Raw genomic sequence first — 18,139 nt, 5'->3', positions numbered from 1 at the left:
GTCACGGCTGCACACACAGAGAGAGAAAGAGAGAGGGAGAAAAAGAGCTAGAAAAGATGTACTCTCACCAACACTGAATAACTTCAACGGCGATTATGGTACGACCGTGAAGGACCTAAGGATGGTTGTGTACACATGGCTATTACTGAGATGATTCTATCAGGCGAGAGGGGAGAGGGAAAGCAGACATGCACACGCGTGCCGTTGTTGGCCAAATGAAGCGGGCAAATCAAACACATCCATAGTGACACCCCTTCAATGATTGACTCTGCACCGCAAGGCAAAGGGAAGAACAGGGTTTACTGAGGATCAACGCGTGAATACCAAATTGTTTCCAGAGGAGCATTTCCACATTTTGCTTTAGGCAATATATATATATATATATATATCCTTTATACTGCAGAGACCCACACTACACCTACGAATGCCGCTGGTGGAGCTCAGCCCTTATTCTTTCCAGAAGCAACTCTTGCATCACCTCTTGGGGCCTTGCAGCCGTCTCCACGGAGTACGTTACGAGATAAACAGGCAGCATCTCTTCAGCTGCACTATCCGGCGGGCCGACACCTGGCGATACACACGCACTGCTGTCGACACTAAGCTCTCCATTGAAGCTGCACGCATCATGTGGGTTTGGTGTAAAGCTGCCGTCCCACCTCTCGTCGATGCGGCAGAGCCGCATACCACCACCTCTACTCGCAAGGGTTTGGAGCTGCTCCGCCTCAATGGCCTTCAGTCGGCGCATCACCCACTCCACAGCGACGGCATCATCGTTCCTGTGGGTGGACGGAAGCATGGCGAGACGTGCTGACACAAAACGCTCCACCGTGAACTGACGCGACGCTTCGTCAGACGTCACGTGAAAAGCCACAACAATGGCGCCGTGGCGCCGCTGGAACTCTGGTAGAAGATACTCTCGGTAAAGGGCGAGGTTGAGGAGACTGCCCTCCACGAGAAGGACTTTTCCCTCCGTCAGCGCCTTCTGTAGCTCCTCTACGACGAGCGGGTGAAGAGCCTCCGCCCACGCACGCCAGAGGCAAATGAACTCTTCCTCCGTTTCCGTCTCACGAAGCCACAGCGCCCGCTCGTCTGGTTGTGGCCACGTGCGACCAAAGTCAAATTCCCCATCACCTGTGGTGCTCGCTGTGGGAAAATTATTGTGGATCGCAGTGAGAATATCGAGCAACACATCCGTGCTAACAACATTGTGGGTGTTGAGCTTAGAGCTGAGGCTATGCGCAATGGCGGTCTTGCCACAACAACCGCTCCCAGCGATGAGGATAACGAGGGGAACTCGCTCAATGTAGAAGCGCGTCATCAGTGGAAAGAGTCGCGCATGCGCCTCACCGTACCCGTACTGCGCCATCGTGCAGAATGTAGCAGTCTCCAGTTCCGCCTGCGTTATTTCAAGTTTCTCTTGATCGACAAAGAATTTCTTGAGCGCCAAGCTCACACGCGCGGCCGCGGTTGTTGGAAGTTTACAGAATGTCAGCATCTTCGAGAGAAGGAAGCGTGACAGTATGTAGTAGTGCTCGCCACCAAGGTGCACTTTTATCTTAACGCGATCATACTTGGAACTCATGCGCACCCTTTATTCCCTTGCGGGTTCCCGTGTGCGCCGATTTCTGATCTTTATTCTCACTACAACACACCACCACTGATGGCCTCGGGAGAAACAAGAAGCAAAAAAATACACATGCGGCTGCAGAGGTGCAGTGATCGTTAAAGAAGATAATCCTTTTCTTTGATTACTCCCACACTTAATAAATGACTCTTGCCATTGCAGCAGCAACTGCTTTTCATACCGAAACGTCCGTTTTGCCTATATGGCGTGGGAAACTTTCCCAATAAAACAAGGGAACCCACCGTGTTAGCGGGGGATAGCAAATATAACCCAAATCATTGCCTCCCACCCCCCATTCAGAATACAACGGGCATTGTCGAGCTAACAAAATGCACCAACATGCAATCATCAGCTCATTTTATCAGTAAGAACGCATCGCCTCTCCACCACATTCTACACGTTGCTTCACGGCCGCGCTGACCTTAGTGGAGTCGATGGGAAACCGCTACCGCACCCCATGCAGAACCAACCGACGCGTGCACCACTACCCTGAAGATAAATGGAAGCCTTCCCACTCATCTGAACAATTATTTCATGCCCGCTTGCTACATGGAGATGGGTGATCTGTACAACATGGACGTTTTTATGATGTACAACAGACCCTGAAATAGCACACCGCCACACCACAGGCCGACAAAAATCATTACACAGACGTGCCTTCGAAAAATCACCTGACCTTACGAAACTGGATTCGTTGCCTTACCGCTCAATATTTCCGTCGTTGGTGTGCTTGTGTTTGTATATATTCCCACGTGTGTGCTGCCCCCTGCATCCGTCGTGGGGAACAGGAGCACACACCCACCCTCAAAGATAGACAACACAGCGCCCAGAGCCAGGTGCCAGCGAAAAGCACCCCGGAAGAACGAATGCAACGGCCTTTGGGTCAGCTGCCCTTGTTTGCCCCGCGGTGCTCGGCGTTAGCGCCCAGGCTGCGAGTTGAACTCATCGCCCCACCGTCAACTATACTCACCAGAGCAATCTCGGTGCGATTTGAGGGCTTTCACTCCCAAGATGTATTGCATGCAAACCACTGCTGTTCGGTGTGATGCGGAGCAGGAAGGGGGCACGTGTGGCGCCACACCCTTGTGCTAGAATGCCAACAGCATCCCACAACACAGCATAAGCAAGTAAAATAAAGCAAGTTAAAGGTATGACCACGCAAAGACAAGCTTCTCTTATGTAGTAGAAAACCATAAAGGTATAAGCAAATCCCTCAATTACATTACCTCAGATGCCGACGATCACATATAAACCTAATCAGCCCTTTTCTATTCCGCCTAAAACGATAAGGACCAGGGGCGACATCCTTCCCGAAGCGCCTCATAAACATACTGTACTCGCTCTCCCACAGATGGTGCACCACGACGGAATATTGCGTTACTGGACGGATTGGAATACCCACGTGCACGTTATGAAAACGACACCACCCCTCCAAGGCCACCACCAGATTCGGATACCTCGTTTCAGCCAGCACACGGCCCACCATCATGTCCTCGTGGTTCATATTGAGCGAGAAGAACTCCGCCTCGCGCTCCCTGCTGTACGGCAGATGCACCAGACGCTGCAGCGGCTTATATGACACAAACTGGTGCACCACATCCCTCGCCAGTGTCATGCACGTTCCCGCAGCGTACCGAAACCTGAACTTAGTTTCGCCTCTTTGCACCGTTGAGCGCACAAAGAACCCCCAATACAGCCCATGACGCGGCAGCGAGCGCAGGTCAGCAAGGTACTGCGGCACACGGATGAACATGTCGTCATCGCCTTTCGCAATGTAGCTCACATTCGGAAACATGCGGTACGCCAGGTCAAACCACATAAAAGTCTTACGGCTCATTCCAATTTCCGCCTCGTTGCCCCAGAAGCCGCGACCACCGACCCTCTTGGTTGTTGTGGGGCTTCCTTCATTCATCGCCAGCGTAACAACATCGTGCCACTCCGCCACCTCCTTCAGCGCTTCCGCTGAGTATGTGTAGTTGTGCAACGGGTGCTGCGCAAGCACGTACAACACCAGCATCGCACCACTGAAGTTATTCCTCCGCGTCGCCACACCAGGGAACTGCCAGCATGTCGAACGCTGCAAGTCGCGGCGCCTACGCCGTTCATCCAGATCCACCGATGGGATACCGAACACGATCAAGAAGTCACGCTCTCCCCACCCGAGCACAACATGGGAAGGGACGTGGAGGAAGGCCACACCGGCTGTGGCGTTCTGCGGTTCTGGGGGTGGCGCCGGCAGCGTCGTCTCCACCGTGAAGACGGGCATCAGTCCCTCAAAGCACTCGGTAAACAGACTCAGGGCAGCAACCAGAGCAGTCAGTGTGATGCATGCTCGTGGCGAACATATCCTTCTGAGGCCCATACCTACCTTCCAGAGAGGGAAGAAAGTTTGCACCAGGGATACCCAGCGTGTAAGGCAATTGATTCATCCACCCCTCTGCGAGTCAAAGGACAAACCAAGCCACCTCAGGGGGCATACCCATGAACCACATTAAGCAATACACAACCCAGAAGGCCGCAAAACGAAAAAAGTGTTGAAAACAAACACGAAACAAACCCAGAGCTCTTCGGCAGACACCTGCCATAGAGCAGTTGCTCCGTTGCACCCCATGACCCAATATTTCCGTCGTTGGTGTGCTTGTGTTTGTATATATTCCTACGTGTATGCTGCCCCCTGCACCCGTCGTGGGGAACAGGAGCACCCACCCACCCTCAAAGATAGACAACACAGCGCCCAGAGCCAGGTGCCAGCGAAAAGCACCCCGGAAGAACGAATGCAACGGCCTTTGGGTCAGCTGCCCTTGTTTGCCCCGCGGTGCTTGGCGTCAGCGCCCAGGGTGCGAGTCGAACTCATCGCCCCACCGGCAACTATACTCACCAGAGCAATCTCGGTGCGCCTTGGGTGACAAAACGAGTGATGGGTACACGCGTTCTCTTGTGGCTGGTACGATAACATATGCAGGAGGTGACCACTAGAAATGTCTCAACGAGCGTGCTTCCATATTGACGCACAATGCCCTTGTGTTTGGCTCTATTTGTGCGGAGACCCGTATGTGCGAATAGTGCCCACCTACGAAAAAAAAAATTGGAGAGTACGTTTTACTTTGAGAGACAAGAGTAGAATGATTTAAAAAGGACTACGTGCCTTTACAATTTCCAGTACTCGCCTTTGGCATGCTCTCTAAGACCAAGATGAAATAAGAGCAATGTCTTAGACGTTAAATCAATAATAATACCTTTCATATGGTTCCGCGCTGTGGCACCCTTCTTTGTGTATATGGTAAAGCTGAGGCCTCTGTTTCCGCGCTGATTGGAGAATGCTCCGTTTCCTTGACCCCGAGACTGATAGTGGCCTGCAAGGCGTGCCCGATATCGGCAATAACAACAATGTGAGTATCGTCGGGCTAGATTCTGAGAAGGGACTGAACAGATTCTCCCCTGTGCCCATAACGGCTCATTTGATGAGGGGGAAAAACGGCAACTCCTGCAGCTTCATCGACAATCCTGCAGGTCTGCCACGCGACGACAGCGTCGAAGTGTACAGTAGAGAAAATGAGGGAAACAAAACACCAAGGAGGCGCCAGGCTCCATTCAACAATTGATGAGGGAGCTGGAAACGGTTACTGATGCACACATTCCGCCTGCTGGGACCCTGGTTTGTCACGACGCTGTCTGCCGCCTCCACGACCCTGTCTGCCGCCCTCTTGCGCACCCCACTTCTCACGCATTGTCTCCTCCAACTCATGTGCGCTTTCGCGAATCACACGAGCAGTGACCATTTTGTCTTCGGATGCATCAGGTACTTTATGCGGTTCTCCAAAGGCACTCTCAATAGCTTCGCGCTGTTGTTTTGTGAGTTTTTGTGGCACCTTCAGTCGTTTGATGATGTAAAGATCACCGCGCCCACCGTTGGAACTTGGCATTCCTTCCCCAGACAACTTCAAAACACTGTCTGGTTTAAGAACTGTATCACCCGGCACCTTCACCGTGAGGTGACGACCATCCAGCATCTTAATTGACATATGTAGTCCCAGGAGAGCTTCTGAAAGAGAGACTTCTTTCGTCATTAATAGGTCATCACCACGACGCGTGAATATCTTATGGTGTGCCACTTCGATTTGTACGTGCAGATCACCTGGCTCTGCGTCGGGCATTGTGCCACCCTCACCGCAAACCACCAGTGTAACGTCTGCGGGCACACCAGCAGGAATTTCGATGTTCACATCTTGCGCAAGGTGGCGGTAGCCGAGTCCACGGCACTTTGGGCACTGATCTTCCGCCTTCGCCATGGTGCCTGATCCACCACACCGAGGACACTGAGAGACTGTCTGTTGTACCATACCAGGCCCCATACGGTGTTGATGCACGACATGACCGCTACCGTCGCAGTGTGTGCACTTGGGCTTCTTTGTTTGGCTCTTCGTGCCGAAGCCACGGCAGTCTGAACAAATCGCCGGTCGGTTTATCCGAGGCGACTTGGTCACACCCTTGTAGATCTCCTCCAGCGTCAGGCGCAGCTTAACAGCTATGGGTGGTACTTGCGGCGGTCCACGATTCATTTCACCAAAACCGCCCATCCCACCCTTGAAGAACTCGGCGAATATGTCCTCTGCAGAACGGCCATTGAAGCCGCCCATGCCACCTTCTGCGCCCATGTGGGAAGCTGCTTCCGAGCCGTACTGATCATACACACGACGTTTCTCTTCATTGCTAAGACACTCATACGCCTCTGCAACCTCGGCAAAATCCTCCTTTTTCCCGCCCTGGTCTGGGTGCGTCTCGAGAGCCCGCTTGCGATACGCCTTCTTGATATCGCTTGGTGACGCCGACCGACTCACCCCAAGTGTCTTGTAGTAATCCTTCTCTTGACTGCTCACCAACCGCAACGACACACCTGGTAGAGCGGTCGTAACGCTTGCTGCTGCTGCAGTCACTGATGCAAAGCGGCGCCACAGCATCGATGGAGAGGTAAAACGGAACATGGGTCTCCACTATTCTGTAAAGAGTAATCCAAAGGCTAAGCTAAAAGAGAAAAAACTACACAGTTTTTTTTTCTTGAGTTAGTATTCCCTCTTACCCGCGTCTAGTGTAAACAAGGAAAGTTGTGAATAAGAAGAGGGTATATATATATATATATATATATATATATATCTAAACACCTTAACTGAGTCACCGAGGGAAATGTATATCCTGCCTGTTTCTTTCCGCATCACTTCGATCGAAACATCCCCTCCCCATCCTGAGGGGAACATGTGTCGCCAAAATACTTTTGCTGCCGTAGTTTCTTGTGACAATTCGCGCTACTGTGTGGGCCCCCACAGTGTTTGCAAGGATTTGCCCGGAAGCAACTGGCACTGGTGTGCCCCAGCTGTCCACACTTTTCACACTTAAGAAGCTGTGGGTGCTTCTTAAAGCAATTCCGTGCAGTGTGTCCACTCTCACCACAGAACGAACACTTGGCCTTACCGTTCTGTTTCTTAAAGCATTCAGCTTCCGTGTGCCCTTTGGCACCACAGAAGTGACACACTCCACCCGGTCCTATATAGCGCTCCAGCCACGCAACATTCACTTCCGCCGGCGTGGCGTCGGCCTCCTCTGTGATAGGCTTCCCAATCGCGTAGTGCTCAACGTATTGCGCGGTAAGCCGCTCCACCGACTCCGCGTCGAGTGACCCCTTGCTATTTCCAATAAGGTAGTTTGAGAGCAACAGAATGTGCCGCACATCATCGGCTGCATACTCCAAGAAGTGGTCTGGCAATGGGCGAACATCCCACACAGGGCGGTTTCCCAGTGTCATGGCAGCCTGCACTGCGGAGTCGCCCTCTTGCCTCGTGAGCTTCGCGACATTTTTCAGTACGTACGTCATACCAGAACGGCGGTTTACACTGCGGAGCTTCCATTGAATGGCGGTAAAAAAAAGCTGTAGATCCAAGACCCCTTCTGGCTTAAGCCCTAGTTGGCAACTCAGGGCCTCAACGTCCCGCCTACAGTCAAACAACAGTTTTCGTACCTTTTTATTCACCAGTAAGGGTTGCACACTCTTTACAAAGGTTGGGGCCGTAAGTGTGAGCACATCGAATAGAAAGACTACGGGCTTAGCATCTGAGCAGGCTTGCACAAGTGAAATACGTCCCAGTTGTTTCGCATGTTCCGTCGTGCAGAAAGCCTCAATATCGAGGGCGATCGATCGAGCCTTTAAAAGGGATCCCACCGCTTTCTCTAGTTTCTCTGGTGTGTCGACCACCTCGTATGGGTACTTCAGAATATCCGAGGAGGACGGTGGCGCTGATACTGATGGCAATGATGACTGTGGTTGCGAAGAAGAAATGGCTGCACCTTCACCCAAAGCAGAAGACACAACAGGATTTGTGAGTAGTCGCGACAGCCTCCAGAGTCGCACGGTTCCTACGCGGCGCAGCATATGCTTCAAACTTGCATAAGGAGAGGAGGTAAGGAGAACAAAATATGAAACTTTTTGCGTGACTGCTTCCGCTGCCATAAGTGAGGGCACGCCAAATAGGTAGATAGAGAGAGGACCAGAGAAAACTGGCAAAGAATGGAGCAGCGAACAACACATAATACTGAACTAACGTCACCACCAACACCCCCCTTCCTCAAAAACAACAACAACAAGAGCCACACCAACTCAGTGCTCAGCTCACGCGCAACATCTCCAGGTAGTTCTTTACCATAAAGAGGAACACACCTCCTTCACGAACCGCCTCCTCGGAGGGCCGCTCCTCCACCCACCGTTCGTACGTCTCCGGAGTCGGCGGTGTACCAAAAATGAGACCCTCCGGCTGCAACAGAAGCGACCGCTGCTTATTTGAGTCACGCGGCCCCTCGAAGTGAAGTACAACAAGCGCCGCGTCCAGTCCCGCCTGCTGTTTCACACGCGGGTGAAAAAACAGTCGTCGCCTCAGACGTTCAATGAAGCCACAAGGGTCAAGCGACGACGACAAGATCGGTAGCGAATTGCTGCTGTGGCCGAACCAGACACTACACGGTCGAATGCCCCAAGCCCATTCGTAGCGGGCCTTGCCGTACACACGAAGAGCGCCACCTGAAGGGACAATGGCGTCAATGTCCCGCGATGTCCATGAGCTTTTCAGCACCTCCTGCACGAATGCAAACTTCGACCGCAGCAATGGAGAGAATGTAACGACAGTAGCGTGCTGATCTCGTCGAAGGGGAATCACGACGTAATCGTGTCCGTCAAAGGCTTTCGTTGCCCGGGGCTCACGGTAGAACTTACCACTGGGTGAATACTCCACGTAGACATGGCGAAGGCGACCGACACCACTAAAGGTTCGTTGCGTCTTGTCCACCAGGTAGCGCAGCGCCGATGGCATCATATCGTACTTGATGCGGTCACCCGTTCCCCAAGGTGCCTTAATCAACTGAATGTCTTCGGCGTGGTCGGAGATGATGGTCAAATCGCGGTAGTAGCTCATGTCTACCCCCGCGGCGTGGGCCCTACTTTCGACGAGAGAGACCTTCCGTTGATCGATCTTCTGTCCGAGGCGCGCGGACCAATGCCTTACCTCGTCGAGGAGCACGTGACGTTCATCGGCAGAAATTGCATCGGGGCAAACACAGAGCCCAATGTTATCCTTCACCGTCAAGGGCTCACCTTTCCCCTCGCTTCGATGCGGCGGGGAGACGCGGCGGAAAAAATCCATATCCGTTTCTGTGATCGCGGGGTATATGTTGCCCTCCGCGTCCATCAGCTCCTCTCGCCATTGATACGCTAAACGTTTGCGTGAGGCGATGAAGCCCCCGAAGGCCACAGTGGGAACAGCAATCCCAATAAACAACGTGCCGGCCCCAAGCATACCCAACCACTGCAAAAGAAAGTAAAAAAAAAAAACAAACAAACATCAACAACAACAAAACGGGAACGCAAGCGGTGGCGACGTGCAACTGTGACAAGAAGCGTAGCAGCAGCACCACCACCACCACCAGTGCAGATGTACACATTTCATATACCACTGTCGAAAGCTACAGAGAGCTGAGGAAAAAAAAAAATAATCCTCACACCAAGGTAATGCTGAATAATAAAAAAAAAACGAATCTGCCCACAAGGTAAGTGTGACACGGAGAAGGCTTCTTCAGGAAGTGCCTTGCTCCTTCATATGCTCCTCTGCCCGCTTCACCATTTGCTTCGTGTTGAGGAGCTCAATGTAGTACCCATCAGGGTCCACGATAAACGCCATAAAACCATCTCCGCTATCGTAGTCAATCGGCACGTTCATTTTCTTCAACCGTTCGACCTCCTCCTTCACATCCTCCACGCCAATGGCAATATGCCCGTAAGCCTCACCGTGCTTGTATTCGGTCTGATCATAGTTGTACGTGAGCTCCAGCACTGCCGTCTCGCTCTCCGTGCCGTAGCCAAGGAAAGCCAACGTGAACTTATCCGCTGGACAGTCCCACTTGCGCAGCAGTCGCATGCCAAGGGCCTCCGTGTAGAATTTGATGCTGCGCTCCAGATCGCCCACGCGAATCATTGTATGCAAAAGACGTCGTGTCGGCATGACGCTTGCTCGGTTTTGTCTTCTTTTAAAATTTTAATTTGCTTTTTTTTTTCGAAAATAGACAGAATTGTTAAGCAGTAAAGGGCCTCGTTGAGTTTCCTAGTCCTCCTTCCCCCACCCATCGCAAAGCGAAAGAGAGAGAGGGAGAGGAAGAGAGAACGCGGGACAACAGAGGAGTCGAAGCACACGACGAGAGGAAGAAGACATGAGCAAACAAGTGATCTTAAACATAATGCGAAGGGAATCATGCCCACCCAACATGAATTGCGTCGCTCACTCACAGTGCAAGCAATGATAAAAAAACGAAACAAATTGCGTGTAAGAAGAGCTGCAGCGCTACTTTGGCGTAACACCGCGCTCAGGTGTGTGCTGTCTCGCGAAACGAAGCAGCGCGTTGGACCACTCCATAATTTGCACTCGAGGAGGCACAACTGCCTGAGTGTTGCCATGAAGAACGGGGCTTAGCACACTTATATCTGAAGCAGTCATGTGATTTGCATCACCGCTTCTCTCTGCAACAAACCGAGTGCTTTTCTCTGTTACGCTAAGAGACGCGAATGAAGTCTGCGCCCGGACGGCGTCTGTCACTTGCTGAAAAAAGTCCCAACTGGACTTGTCCTTTACCCACTGCTCCGAATGTATCATGTGTGTTGGGGTCGTGAACTTCATCCTGCCATCAGCAATAGGCTTATAGAAGCACTCGTTCTGAAGCGGCACATGCCATGGATCAAACACAAAGACACTTTGAACAGGGCCCTCCTTTGACACGTGTTCTTCCTGCAGAGCCGTGGCAAGCATCGTCGCACCGCCAAAAGAGTGCCCTGACAGATGCACCCGCAGCGGCTGGCTGAGGTGTCTCTTAATGTCAGATTCCGCGTACCCAAGTGTTCGCCAGAACCCCTCCGTGAGGTGGTTCAGTGTTCCTCGGATTTCCTTCACTCTCTGGACGAGCTGAACCTCGCGCACCGCCGGTTCCCAGTTGAGGTGCTTGAACTCCACCTCATTCCTCTCACTCCCGCTGTCCCGCATGAACGATGCACTACCATCGCCATGCCCGACGGCCACCACGATTGCTCCTCGAGCAGCAATATCCAGAAGCAGACAACTGTACAGCCGATGATAGGCGCTGAGACCGTGACTGAACACAATAATTGGCAGCTGCTGACCCATGCTGTTAAACATGGGAACAGGTGTGGCGTTGGGGGAAACTCGCAGACGCACAAAGAGTGTATCCCTAAGCACATAAAAGGGTATGCCTGCATACGATGCAATCCCGCGAATAAACCGATTATCATTGAAAGGGACGTATGGCACGCCCTTTTTCGGCGGTGGTACATCGGTTGGGTAGAAGACAGCCAGCGGTGGCAGCGACTGTGCACGGCGCCCGTCCACATGAACCATTCCGACGTGATAGCGGCCTCCGAGAGGCACTAGGATCGGCAGCGGCAGCAGCACAAACAGGGTCACACTCATAAATAAGCCGGTGGTGAAGGCCAACGCAGACCACACAGGCGAAACCCCGTGGCAGCGCAGTGCTATTCCCGCAACCACGGACGCAGTGAAGGGAACAGTGTGCAGCGAAGTGAGATAGTCCAACGGAGAGAACGGCGGGCCAGCAAAGAACCCTTTTACTGCATTCGGCAGTGGTGAACTCATGTCCTCTGCGTGCAACACATTTTGAGAGTGAGGCATGTCTCCTGGTTCTTTCTATGAAACAAACACACACACACACAGATACGGATACATACAAGCACGAGAACGAAAAAAAAAGCACAAACAGGACAATGAAAATAATAATAATAATAATAAACAGGCCAAGGAAATTGAGGACAGAACACATGAAAGACTCACACATTTCCATTTAATATACCCACATGAATGTGTCACTGGCGTTTCCTCACCCTTACCACATTTCAACCCCCTTATTTCGTTCATCCTCTCAGACAAGAGCGGCTACAACATCGTTATCCCATCCCTCAGCGAATTCCATGATTTCCTTAGCGACAAAAGGAATGAATGCTGACGACTTCTTGGATGCAAACCGCTTCCGCTTCGTCAGGGGTGTCAACAGACCCATGTCAGTCACACTCATGTGGTCTGTCTCCCCGTGCATTCTATGTATGCAAAGAACACCTGCTGAAGTAAGCAGCTCTTTCAACGCCTCGAGCTGTACACAGTGTTCGCGACGTTGATACCACTCTTCAGAGTCCACTAGCTGGACATTGATGTGCGATGGAATGGACAGTGGCCCACGCGTAACTTCCTCCAACATAGTTAGCGGCCATGCATCAAGTGCAGTAACAGATCCTATAAAAGATGACGCCGTTTCGGCCTTCAGGGCGGCAGCCAACATTGTTACTGCACCAAAACCATGTCCAATCAGATGTACTTTCGGTCCTCCAGCGAAGAACACCTTCAAATCCGCAGACCTTACCTGGAGTTTTTGAAGAAGCTCACCACGCGAAATACCACCAATAACAAGCGAAACGTCCTCAAGACGCTTCGCCAACTGAACTGAGCAGCGCTCTTGCACCAACAGTCTTGCATGCGCAGGGTCCTCCCCAGCAGCAGCAGCAGCTGTACCACTCACATTCTCCAAACCAGAAATATCAACACTGTCGGAATGAAGCACACTGTACACAATGGCGCCACGTGCCGCCAACGCCAATGCGAGACGTGAGTACGCCAAATGGTGGGTTCTCGTGGTATGACTCATGAGAAACACCTGCCGGGGCTCCCCTTTATGTGTCATCAAAGAAACGATGCTGGCGTTCCGAGTACATGGAATGCGCACCAGCCGCAAGTGTTTCAGCCACATCGATCGCACTCCAGCTTTCTTAGCGATGGCGTGGATGTAACGTGCGTCGTTTCCCGGAAGCCACGGTTCCCCTTCAATGGGCTTGATCAATGTGGGATAGTACACGGCAAGCTCGCGGGTGACGTGGCGAATACCAACACTGTGCGGCCCCTCCGACGTGAGGGGTGCCATGGGCAATATACAAAACAGCGCCATTGTACACAGTGAGCCAGCTAGAAAAAACAAAAACGAACAGGCCGCACAACTCGGAGCCATGAACACCACTAACACGCTAAGGAGAACACTACTCTCCAATGGTAGGAGGTGCAAGGACAACAACAAATCCTTCGGTGTGACTCGCATCGTTTGACCACCTCTGAAGTCACTCGTCGCCAAATTTTATTCGGCCCTCTTTGCCGATTCGAGCTACTTGAGAGACAGAGAAAACGAAGAGGAGCATGAGTAGTAAGAAACGACCCCACAACCAAAGCATATATATATACAAGAAAAAAAAAAGAACTGTAACAATTGATGACGTATAGTTTGCAATATGTTATATTGACACGCACGCTTGCCACTCAACGAATAAAAGGGATGCCCACCCAGGTTGCAGCCTTGTATGCTTTATAGCGGTCGCCAAAGAACTCCTCACTTCCCAACACTTCTTCCTCATACGGAATGCGATCAAAGAAGAACTTCCACATCACTAGTGTATGGATGACAAGGCAAAGGGGATTCATCAATATCATTTGTGAGAAGACAGTTCTCCAGAAAAAGCCAAAGTACGCCGGATGTCGCAGCACCGCGTATATTCCGGAATCGACAAGCACATGACTTGACCGCCGCTCGATTTCGATCACCAATGAGAAGCTTGTGCCACAGTGCAACATTCCAATAACACGTACTAAATAAAAAGCAGCAGTCAACACAGCAGCGACAGTGACAGTACTGTAGTTCATGCGCAGTATCCACTCCCACGAGGTGCCTCGAGGCGTTTTCCAGCTTTCCGGGATCAGCGTACACTCCACGAGGAACTCCACCCACCCGGAAGCCATCGCAATAGAGTACGCCTTCGAGTGGTACAACATGAAGGCATCGGGGTGCGTGTCATGCCGGCGTATGAGCGCGGCAACAAGAAACTCGCTCATGTGAAAGAGCACCATCGCGGAAATGATGTAGAGACCAGCTGAGTACTCTGCGATGCTGCCAGTGTACCACAGGCTGTGAAATATCAACCCGACCCCAAACACAAAGCACCCACCAAGAAAGAAGGCAGAGAGAGCGATTTCTACAATAAGGTTTCGCTGCAGCTCTCGGTCGATGCGCATTTCTCGCGTGCTCTTATTACTAATATTTTTTTTTTAACGATTATTGTCTCTGATGTGAGCCGGAAATAAACAAAGAGAGGGATCCGGAAAAGAAAAAAATCCCCAAGAGAGTAAACCTACAAACCCACTCTTCTACTCAGCACAATTCCTCTTTCATCCAGAAACGCCTCGGTGAAGCGGGTACAACATGTACGCACACACACACACACACACACTCGAACACATGCACCAGCCTTTCTACCACTCTCCTCCACTCCCTCGCTCTGACTCACTTTATATGTACGCACGCAGAGAAATTTCAGCGCGTTGTCAACACAAACATAACATTCTTGACTACTCGGCAGCATGCTATTGCTAATACTAGGGCTCGTTGCGACCACACACCAATGCACTCTAGGAGGGTTTGGTGAAGCAACGAACGAAACAACCAAAAACAAAAAACGAAACACCCCCACCCTTCTTTTCCCCAACTCCCAGAAGCACGGTCACACATCCCAATGAATATACCGAGAATCACTACCCCTATGAAAGCACAACAAAAAAAACGCAGTCCCCCTTCTGGGCTTCTCAGTTTCTCCATTCGTCATGATCGTTGCCTTTGCTAGCGCGGCCAAAGGCCCACTGCCCCCTATAGTACTCTTCCACAAGCTCATCTGGGTAATCGTGCACGCCACAGAAGGGCATGTAAAGTGGCATACCCTTATTGATTACCCAGCGCGAGTACCCAGCTTCCTCTAATGCGCGGCGCTCTGGATTCACTAGCAGACCAGGCGCCGACACCCACATAGGGTCACGAGAAAAGATTTCACCAGCATTTATAGGTGAAAACTCGTCATACTTGATGTTAAAGGGAAGCGGCATACCGAGGCGTGAGTTGTGGCCCCACTCGCCTCTTGCCTTCACCTGCGCTGGGGTATGGGCCGCGTTGCCCTGGAGCCACTTCAACCACATTGGGGAGGCTGTATGCGGGGCTTGGCCGCGGAACCAGTGCGGATCTACTGCCTCCACCATGCGCACGTGGAAGTGGCCTTGTGAACGACGGGCTAACCAGTACTTGTTTCCGTTTTCATCCTTACCTACAAAGATCTTTTCGTCTTTGCGCCGCCATGGCTCGCCAATATAATAGTGTCGTCGGATAGCACCCCATAGACCAAACATGCGGAAGTCGTGCATCCACCAGCGGAGCCTATTCCACGTGAAGGAGTCTTTCCATGGCACGTCACTCTGGCGGTGGTGATGACGCGGAAAGGGGTGAGGGTCGTCGTGGCACTTGGTGTAGACGAAGTTCTTCGTGCCGCAAAGGGATGCGGTGGCCGCCATCTGGCCGTACTTCTGTGCCAACGGGTTGCTCCCCATGGCACCATACGTGAAGATGCTCGTCATTCGTGATGCAGAGACCTCGCCTGGCACCGATGAGGCCAAAAGAAAACACGCGGGGATGGGAATAACCAGCTTTTCGCTAAATAGACCAGCTACCCTTCCCACAATCCTCTTCCTACGAACTCTCAATACAGCACTTGGGCCGAAGAGCCAAAAATAAAAACAAAACACAAAAAAGAATAAAAAAGAGAAAGATAACGCTACCAGAAGTGCGAGTCTCTTACATATACACATACAAAACAGACACAGACCCCAGCACAGGGTGAGGAAGACACCGTACAAAAAATGGTAAAATTGGGAATATTTGTCTTACTCGAATGACGTCACCCTGTCCACCCAGTTAAAACGAACCTCTCATCGCCAACTTTCTTCCTTTCTTTCTTTTACTCTCGTGCGCGCTTTCGAGAATGAAGGGCCTCTATGGCTTTCCGCTCCTCTACAGCAGGAGTAACGTCAGGCACAGAAAGAGGCTTGTCACAACCAGGGCACAATAACGGTGACTCGTTTGGATCGTCGCGACTGATCATCTCCTCCACCTTTTCATTGAAGCACCCCTCACAGAGGAGCGTCGCACAGCATGGTGTCTTCATTGCATTTTTCGCTAGTACCTTGTCCCATCCGCAGAAAAGTTTGGCTTCCGCAGCGGAACCCATGCTGCTCTCCGCAGCCTCCCCACCAATACCATCCACACCACCACTTTTCGTCGTGACTGATTCTCTTGCCACGTCTTGCAAACCATCAGGTGTCGTTACGACACCCGTAAAACTCGCATTGTCAAGCCGCCGCTTCACCAAGCGCCCATCACGTGTGACAAACTTCGCTGCCGGGTCATCCATTGTGCACTCCACTAACATGGTCTCCGGAATACCTGTCGGGAGGGACAACACCTTCAGCCCCCTTGGCCCCTTTGCCGCTGGGCAGTGCTGAATAAGGTGCCCTTTTTTGCCGCAATTGTGACAGATATAGCCAGCCGGAGGCGGGCGGAATGAATCATCACGACTCCCGCCAGGACCCCCCATAGGGCGGCCGCGCATCTGCCGCATGCGCCAATTTCCCACTTCGTCAATACCCGTTTCCGCAGCCACCGCCTCACTGAGTTGTGCAAGGCGCTCCTCCTCTGTTAGCGGTGCTGCCCCGTCTTTGCCGCCAGTACCCATTCTCTGCATAGCGCGGCCAGATTGCCTTGCAGAAGTCGCTGCTGCTTGTGTCACTGCCGCTCCATCACGTTCACGTTTGGGCGGTGGCCTGCCAGAGGCGACGTGCCGCACCACCTCCACAACGGTGTACGCTGGAAGCTCCTCCTCGGGATGCAGGTAATCCGAGGTACCGGACACGAAGATGTCTATTTCCTCCGCTGATCCACTCAGCTTCTCTGCGATTGCCTCCTTGATCTCACGACATGAAATCACTTTATGGGGCACGTCAATAACGCCAACGTGATTACTTGACCGGAGTTTGAAAGTAATCGTTGCCACCATATCGAATAAGGTAATGTGCTCCCCTCTTTTCTCTCTCTCTCTCTCTATATATATATATATATATATATATATATTGGTTGGCGGGGTGATACTGCATCGTTGGTGCTACTGCTGGGTTTAGTTTTAGGCACGGGCTCCCCTTCTGTTGTATTGACTCTTTTTGCACACTTACGTACACACTATGCGTGTAGGCGCTGTAGCAACGATGGAGTTGGCGGGGGACGGGCTGCTGGTGGAGACGAAGCGGCTGCTGGCGGCCCTCAACGATGAGAACAAAGAACTAAAGGTGGAGAATACTCGCCTTCTTGCACAGTGTAGGGCGGCAGCTGAGAGGGTTATGTGTGTTACTGCAGAGAAAGAGGGTTTGGAGAAGGATCTGAAGCAGATCAACTTTAACCTTATGCAACAACTGCGAGTCAAGCTGAGTGCATCGAAGGAGCATGAACGGCGGGCGGCGCAGCTGCAGGAGAAGTCGAGTGTATTAGAGACTCAATTGCAGGATGCCCGCCTGGCGCAGGAGTCCGCCGCAAAGGAGAGCACCATGCAGCGTGAGCAGATACGTGCACTAGAGAGCAAGCTGCAGCAGCAGACAGAACGGCTCTTCCGCACCGAGGCAGAGGCAGGCAGGTATGCCGATGACCTTAACGCCGCTATTGCTGGTCATCGTGAAAATACAAAGAAGATACAGAATGATGGTGCTCAGCGGCTGAAGCAGCTGGAAGAGGCGCTGCGAGTTAGTCGAAGTAATGAAGCAAGTTTGGAGCGTATTGTAGAGGAGCTTCGCTATGAGCTGGGACGTGCGAAGGATGCCTTGCGGCAGAGCTACAGCAGCAGCAATGAGGGGCAGCGCCGCACTCTTTCAGCTAGATCGGAAGTTGTATACGCGCATGAGCAGGTGCTTGCAGCATGTAGCTCGTCGTATCAGCAGTTGCGGGAACTGCAGCAGCACGTGCATGCTCTTGAGAGTGTCGCGGCTGACACCAATAGACACATGG

General features: G+C 52.0%; 11 protein-coding genes across 11 annotated transcripts; all 11 read right to left on the bottom strand.

Moving 5' to 3' along the window:
* Nucleotides 1-418: 418 nt before the first annotated feature.
* Nucleotides 419-1,582, bottom strand: DQ04_00151100 (ATP/GTP nucleotide-binding protein; the record flags this gene model as incomplete). The annotated part of the gene is made up of 1 exon (XM_009308293.1): nucleotides 419-1,582. The coding sequence occupies one exon, from the start codon at nucleotides 1,580-1,582 to the stop codon at nucleotides 419-421; it is 1,164 nt and encodes a 387-aa protein (XP_009306568.1).
* Nucleotides 1,583-2,846: 1,264 nt separating this feature from the next.
* DQ04_00151090 (putative UDP-Gal or UDP-GlcNAc-dependent glycosyltransferase) lies at nucleotides 2,847-3,890 on the bottom strand (the record flags this gene model as incomplete). Its single annotated transcript, XM_009308292.1, has 1 exon — nucleotides 2,847-3,890. One exon carries the CDS (start codon nucleotides 3,888-3,890, stop codon nucleotides 2,847-2,849), a length of 1,044 nt encoding a protein of 347 aa, XP_009306567.1.
* Nucleotides 3,891-5,244: 1,354 nt separating this feature from the next.
* On the bottom strand, nucleotides 5,245-6,606 carry DQ04_00151080 (putative chaperone DNAJ protein; the record flags this gene model as incomplete). Its single annotated transcript, XM_009308291.1, has 1 exon — nucleotides 5,245-6,606. One exon carries the CDS (start codon nucleotides 6,604-6,606, stop codon nucleotides 5,245-5,247), a length of 1,362 nt encoding a protein of 453 aa, XP_009306566.1.
* Nucleotides 6,607-6,833: 227 nt separating this feature from the next.
* On the bottom strand, nucleotides 6,834-8,045 carry DQ04_00151070 (zinc finger protein, predicted; the record flags this gene model as incomplete). Its single annotated transcript, XM_009308290.1, has 1 exon — nucleotides 6,834-8,045. The coding sequence occupies one exon, from the start codon at nucleotides 8,043-8,045 to the stop codon at nucleotides 6,834-6,836; it is 1,212 nt and encodes a 403-aa protein (XP_009306565.1).
* Nucleotides 8,046-8,277: 232 nt separating this feature from the next.
* DQ04_00151060 (hypothetical protein) lies at nucleotides 8,278-9,459 on the bottom strand (the record flags this gene model as incomplete). Its single annotated transcript, XM_009308289.1, has 1 exon — nucleotides 8,278-9,459. One exon carries the CDS (start codon nucleotides 9,457-9,459, stop codon nucleotides 8,278-8,280), a length of 1,182 nt encoding a protein of 393 aa, XP_009306564.1.
* Nucleotides 9,460-9,735: 276 nt separating this feature from the next.
* DQ04_00151050 (lactoylglutathione lyase-like protein) lies at nucleotides 9,736-10,134 on the bottom strand (the record flags this gene model as incomplete). Its single annotated transcript, XM_009308288.1, has 1 exon — nucleotides 9,736-10,134. The coding sequence occupies one exon, from the start codon at nucleotides 10,132-10,134 to the stop codon at nucleotides 9,736-9,738; it is 399 nt and encodes a 132-aa protein (XP_009306563.1).
* Nucleotides 10,135-10,497: 363 nt separating this feature from the next.
* On the bottom strand, nucleotides 10,498-11,853 carry DQ04_00151040 (phospholipase A2-like protein; the record flags this gene model as incomplete). Its single annotated transcript, XM_009308287.1, has 1 exon — nucleotides 10,498-11,853. The coding sequence occupies one exon, from the start codon at nucleotides 11,851-11,853 to the stop codon at nucleotides 10,498-10,500; it is 1,356 nt and encodes a 451-aa protein (XP_009306562.1).
* A 247-nt stretch (nucleotides 11,854-12,100) lies between these two features.
* DQ04_00151030 (phospholipase A2-like protein) lies at nucleotides 12,101-13,150 on the bottom strand (the record flags this gene model as incomplete). Its single annotated transcript, XM_009308286.1, has 1 exon — nucleotides 12,101-13,150. One exon carries the CDS (start codon nucleotides 13,148-13,150, stop codon nucleotides 12,101-12,103), a length of 1,050 nt encoding a protein of 349 aa, XP_009306561.1.
* Nucleotides 13,151-13,536: 386 nt separating this feature from the next.
* On the bottom strand, nucleotides 13,537-14,286 carry DQ04_00151020 (putative prenyl protein specific carboxyl methyltransferase; the record flags this gene model as incomplete). The annotated part of the gene is made up of 1 exon (XM_009308285.1): nucleotides 13,537-14,286. One exon carries the CDS (start codon nucleotides 14,284-14,286, stop codon nucleotides 13,537-13,539), a length of 750 nt encoding a protein of 249 aa, XP_009306560.1.
* Nucleotides 14,287-14,853: 567 nt separating this feature from the next.
* On the bottom strand, nucleotides 14,854-15,669 carry DQ04_00151010 (hypothetical protein; the record flags this gene model as incomplete). Its single annotated transcript, XM_009308284.1, has 1 exon — nucleotides 14,854-15,669. One exon carries the CDS (start codon nucleotides 15,667-15,669, stop codon nucleotides 14,854-14,856), a length of 816 nt encoding a protein of 271 aa, XP_009306559.1.
* Nucleotides 15,670-16,049: 380 nt separating this feature from the next.
* DQ04_00151000 (putative nucleic acid binding protein) lies at nucleotides 16,050-17,144 on the bottom strand (the record flags this gene model as incomplete). The annotated part of the gene is made up of 1 exon (XM_009308283.1): nucleotides 16,050-17,144. The coding sequence occupies one exon, from the start codon at nucleotides 17,142-17,144 to the stop codon at nucleotides 16,050-16,052; it is 1,095 nt and encodes a 364-aa protein (XP_009306558.1).
* Nucleotides 17,145-18,139: the final 995 nt, after the last annotated feature.

Source organism: Trypanosoma grayi (assembly GCF_000691245.1).
Source record: "Trypanosoma grayi strain ANR4 Tgr_15_V1, whole genome shotgun sequence".
Classification (NCBI taxonomy): Eukaryota; Euglenozoa; class Kinetoplastea; order Trypanosomatida; family Trypanosomatidae; genus Trypanosoma; species Trypanosoma grayi.
The sequence above is the reverse complement of the archived record's forward strand: the minus strand, read 5'-3'. Positions and strand labels throughout refer to the sequence as shown.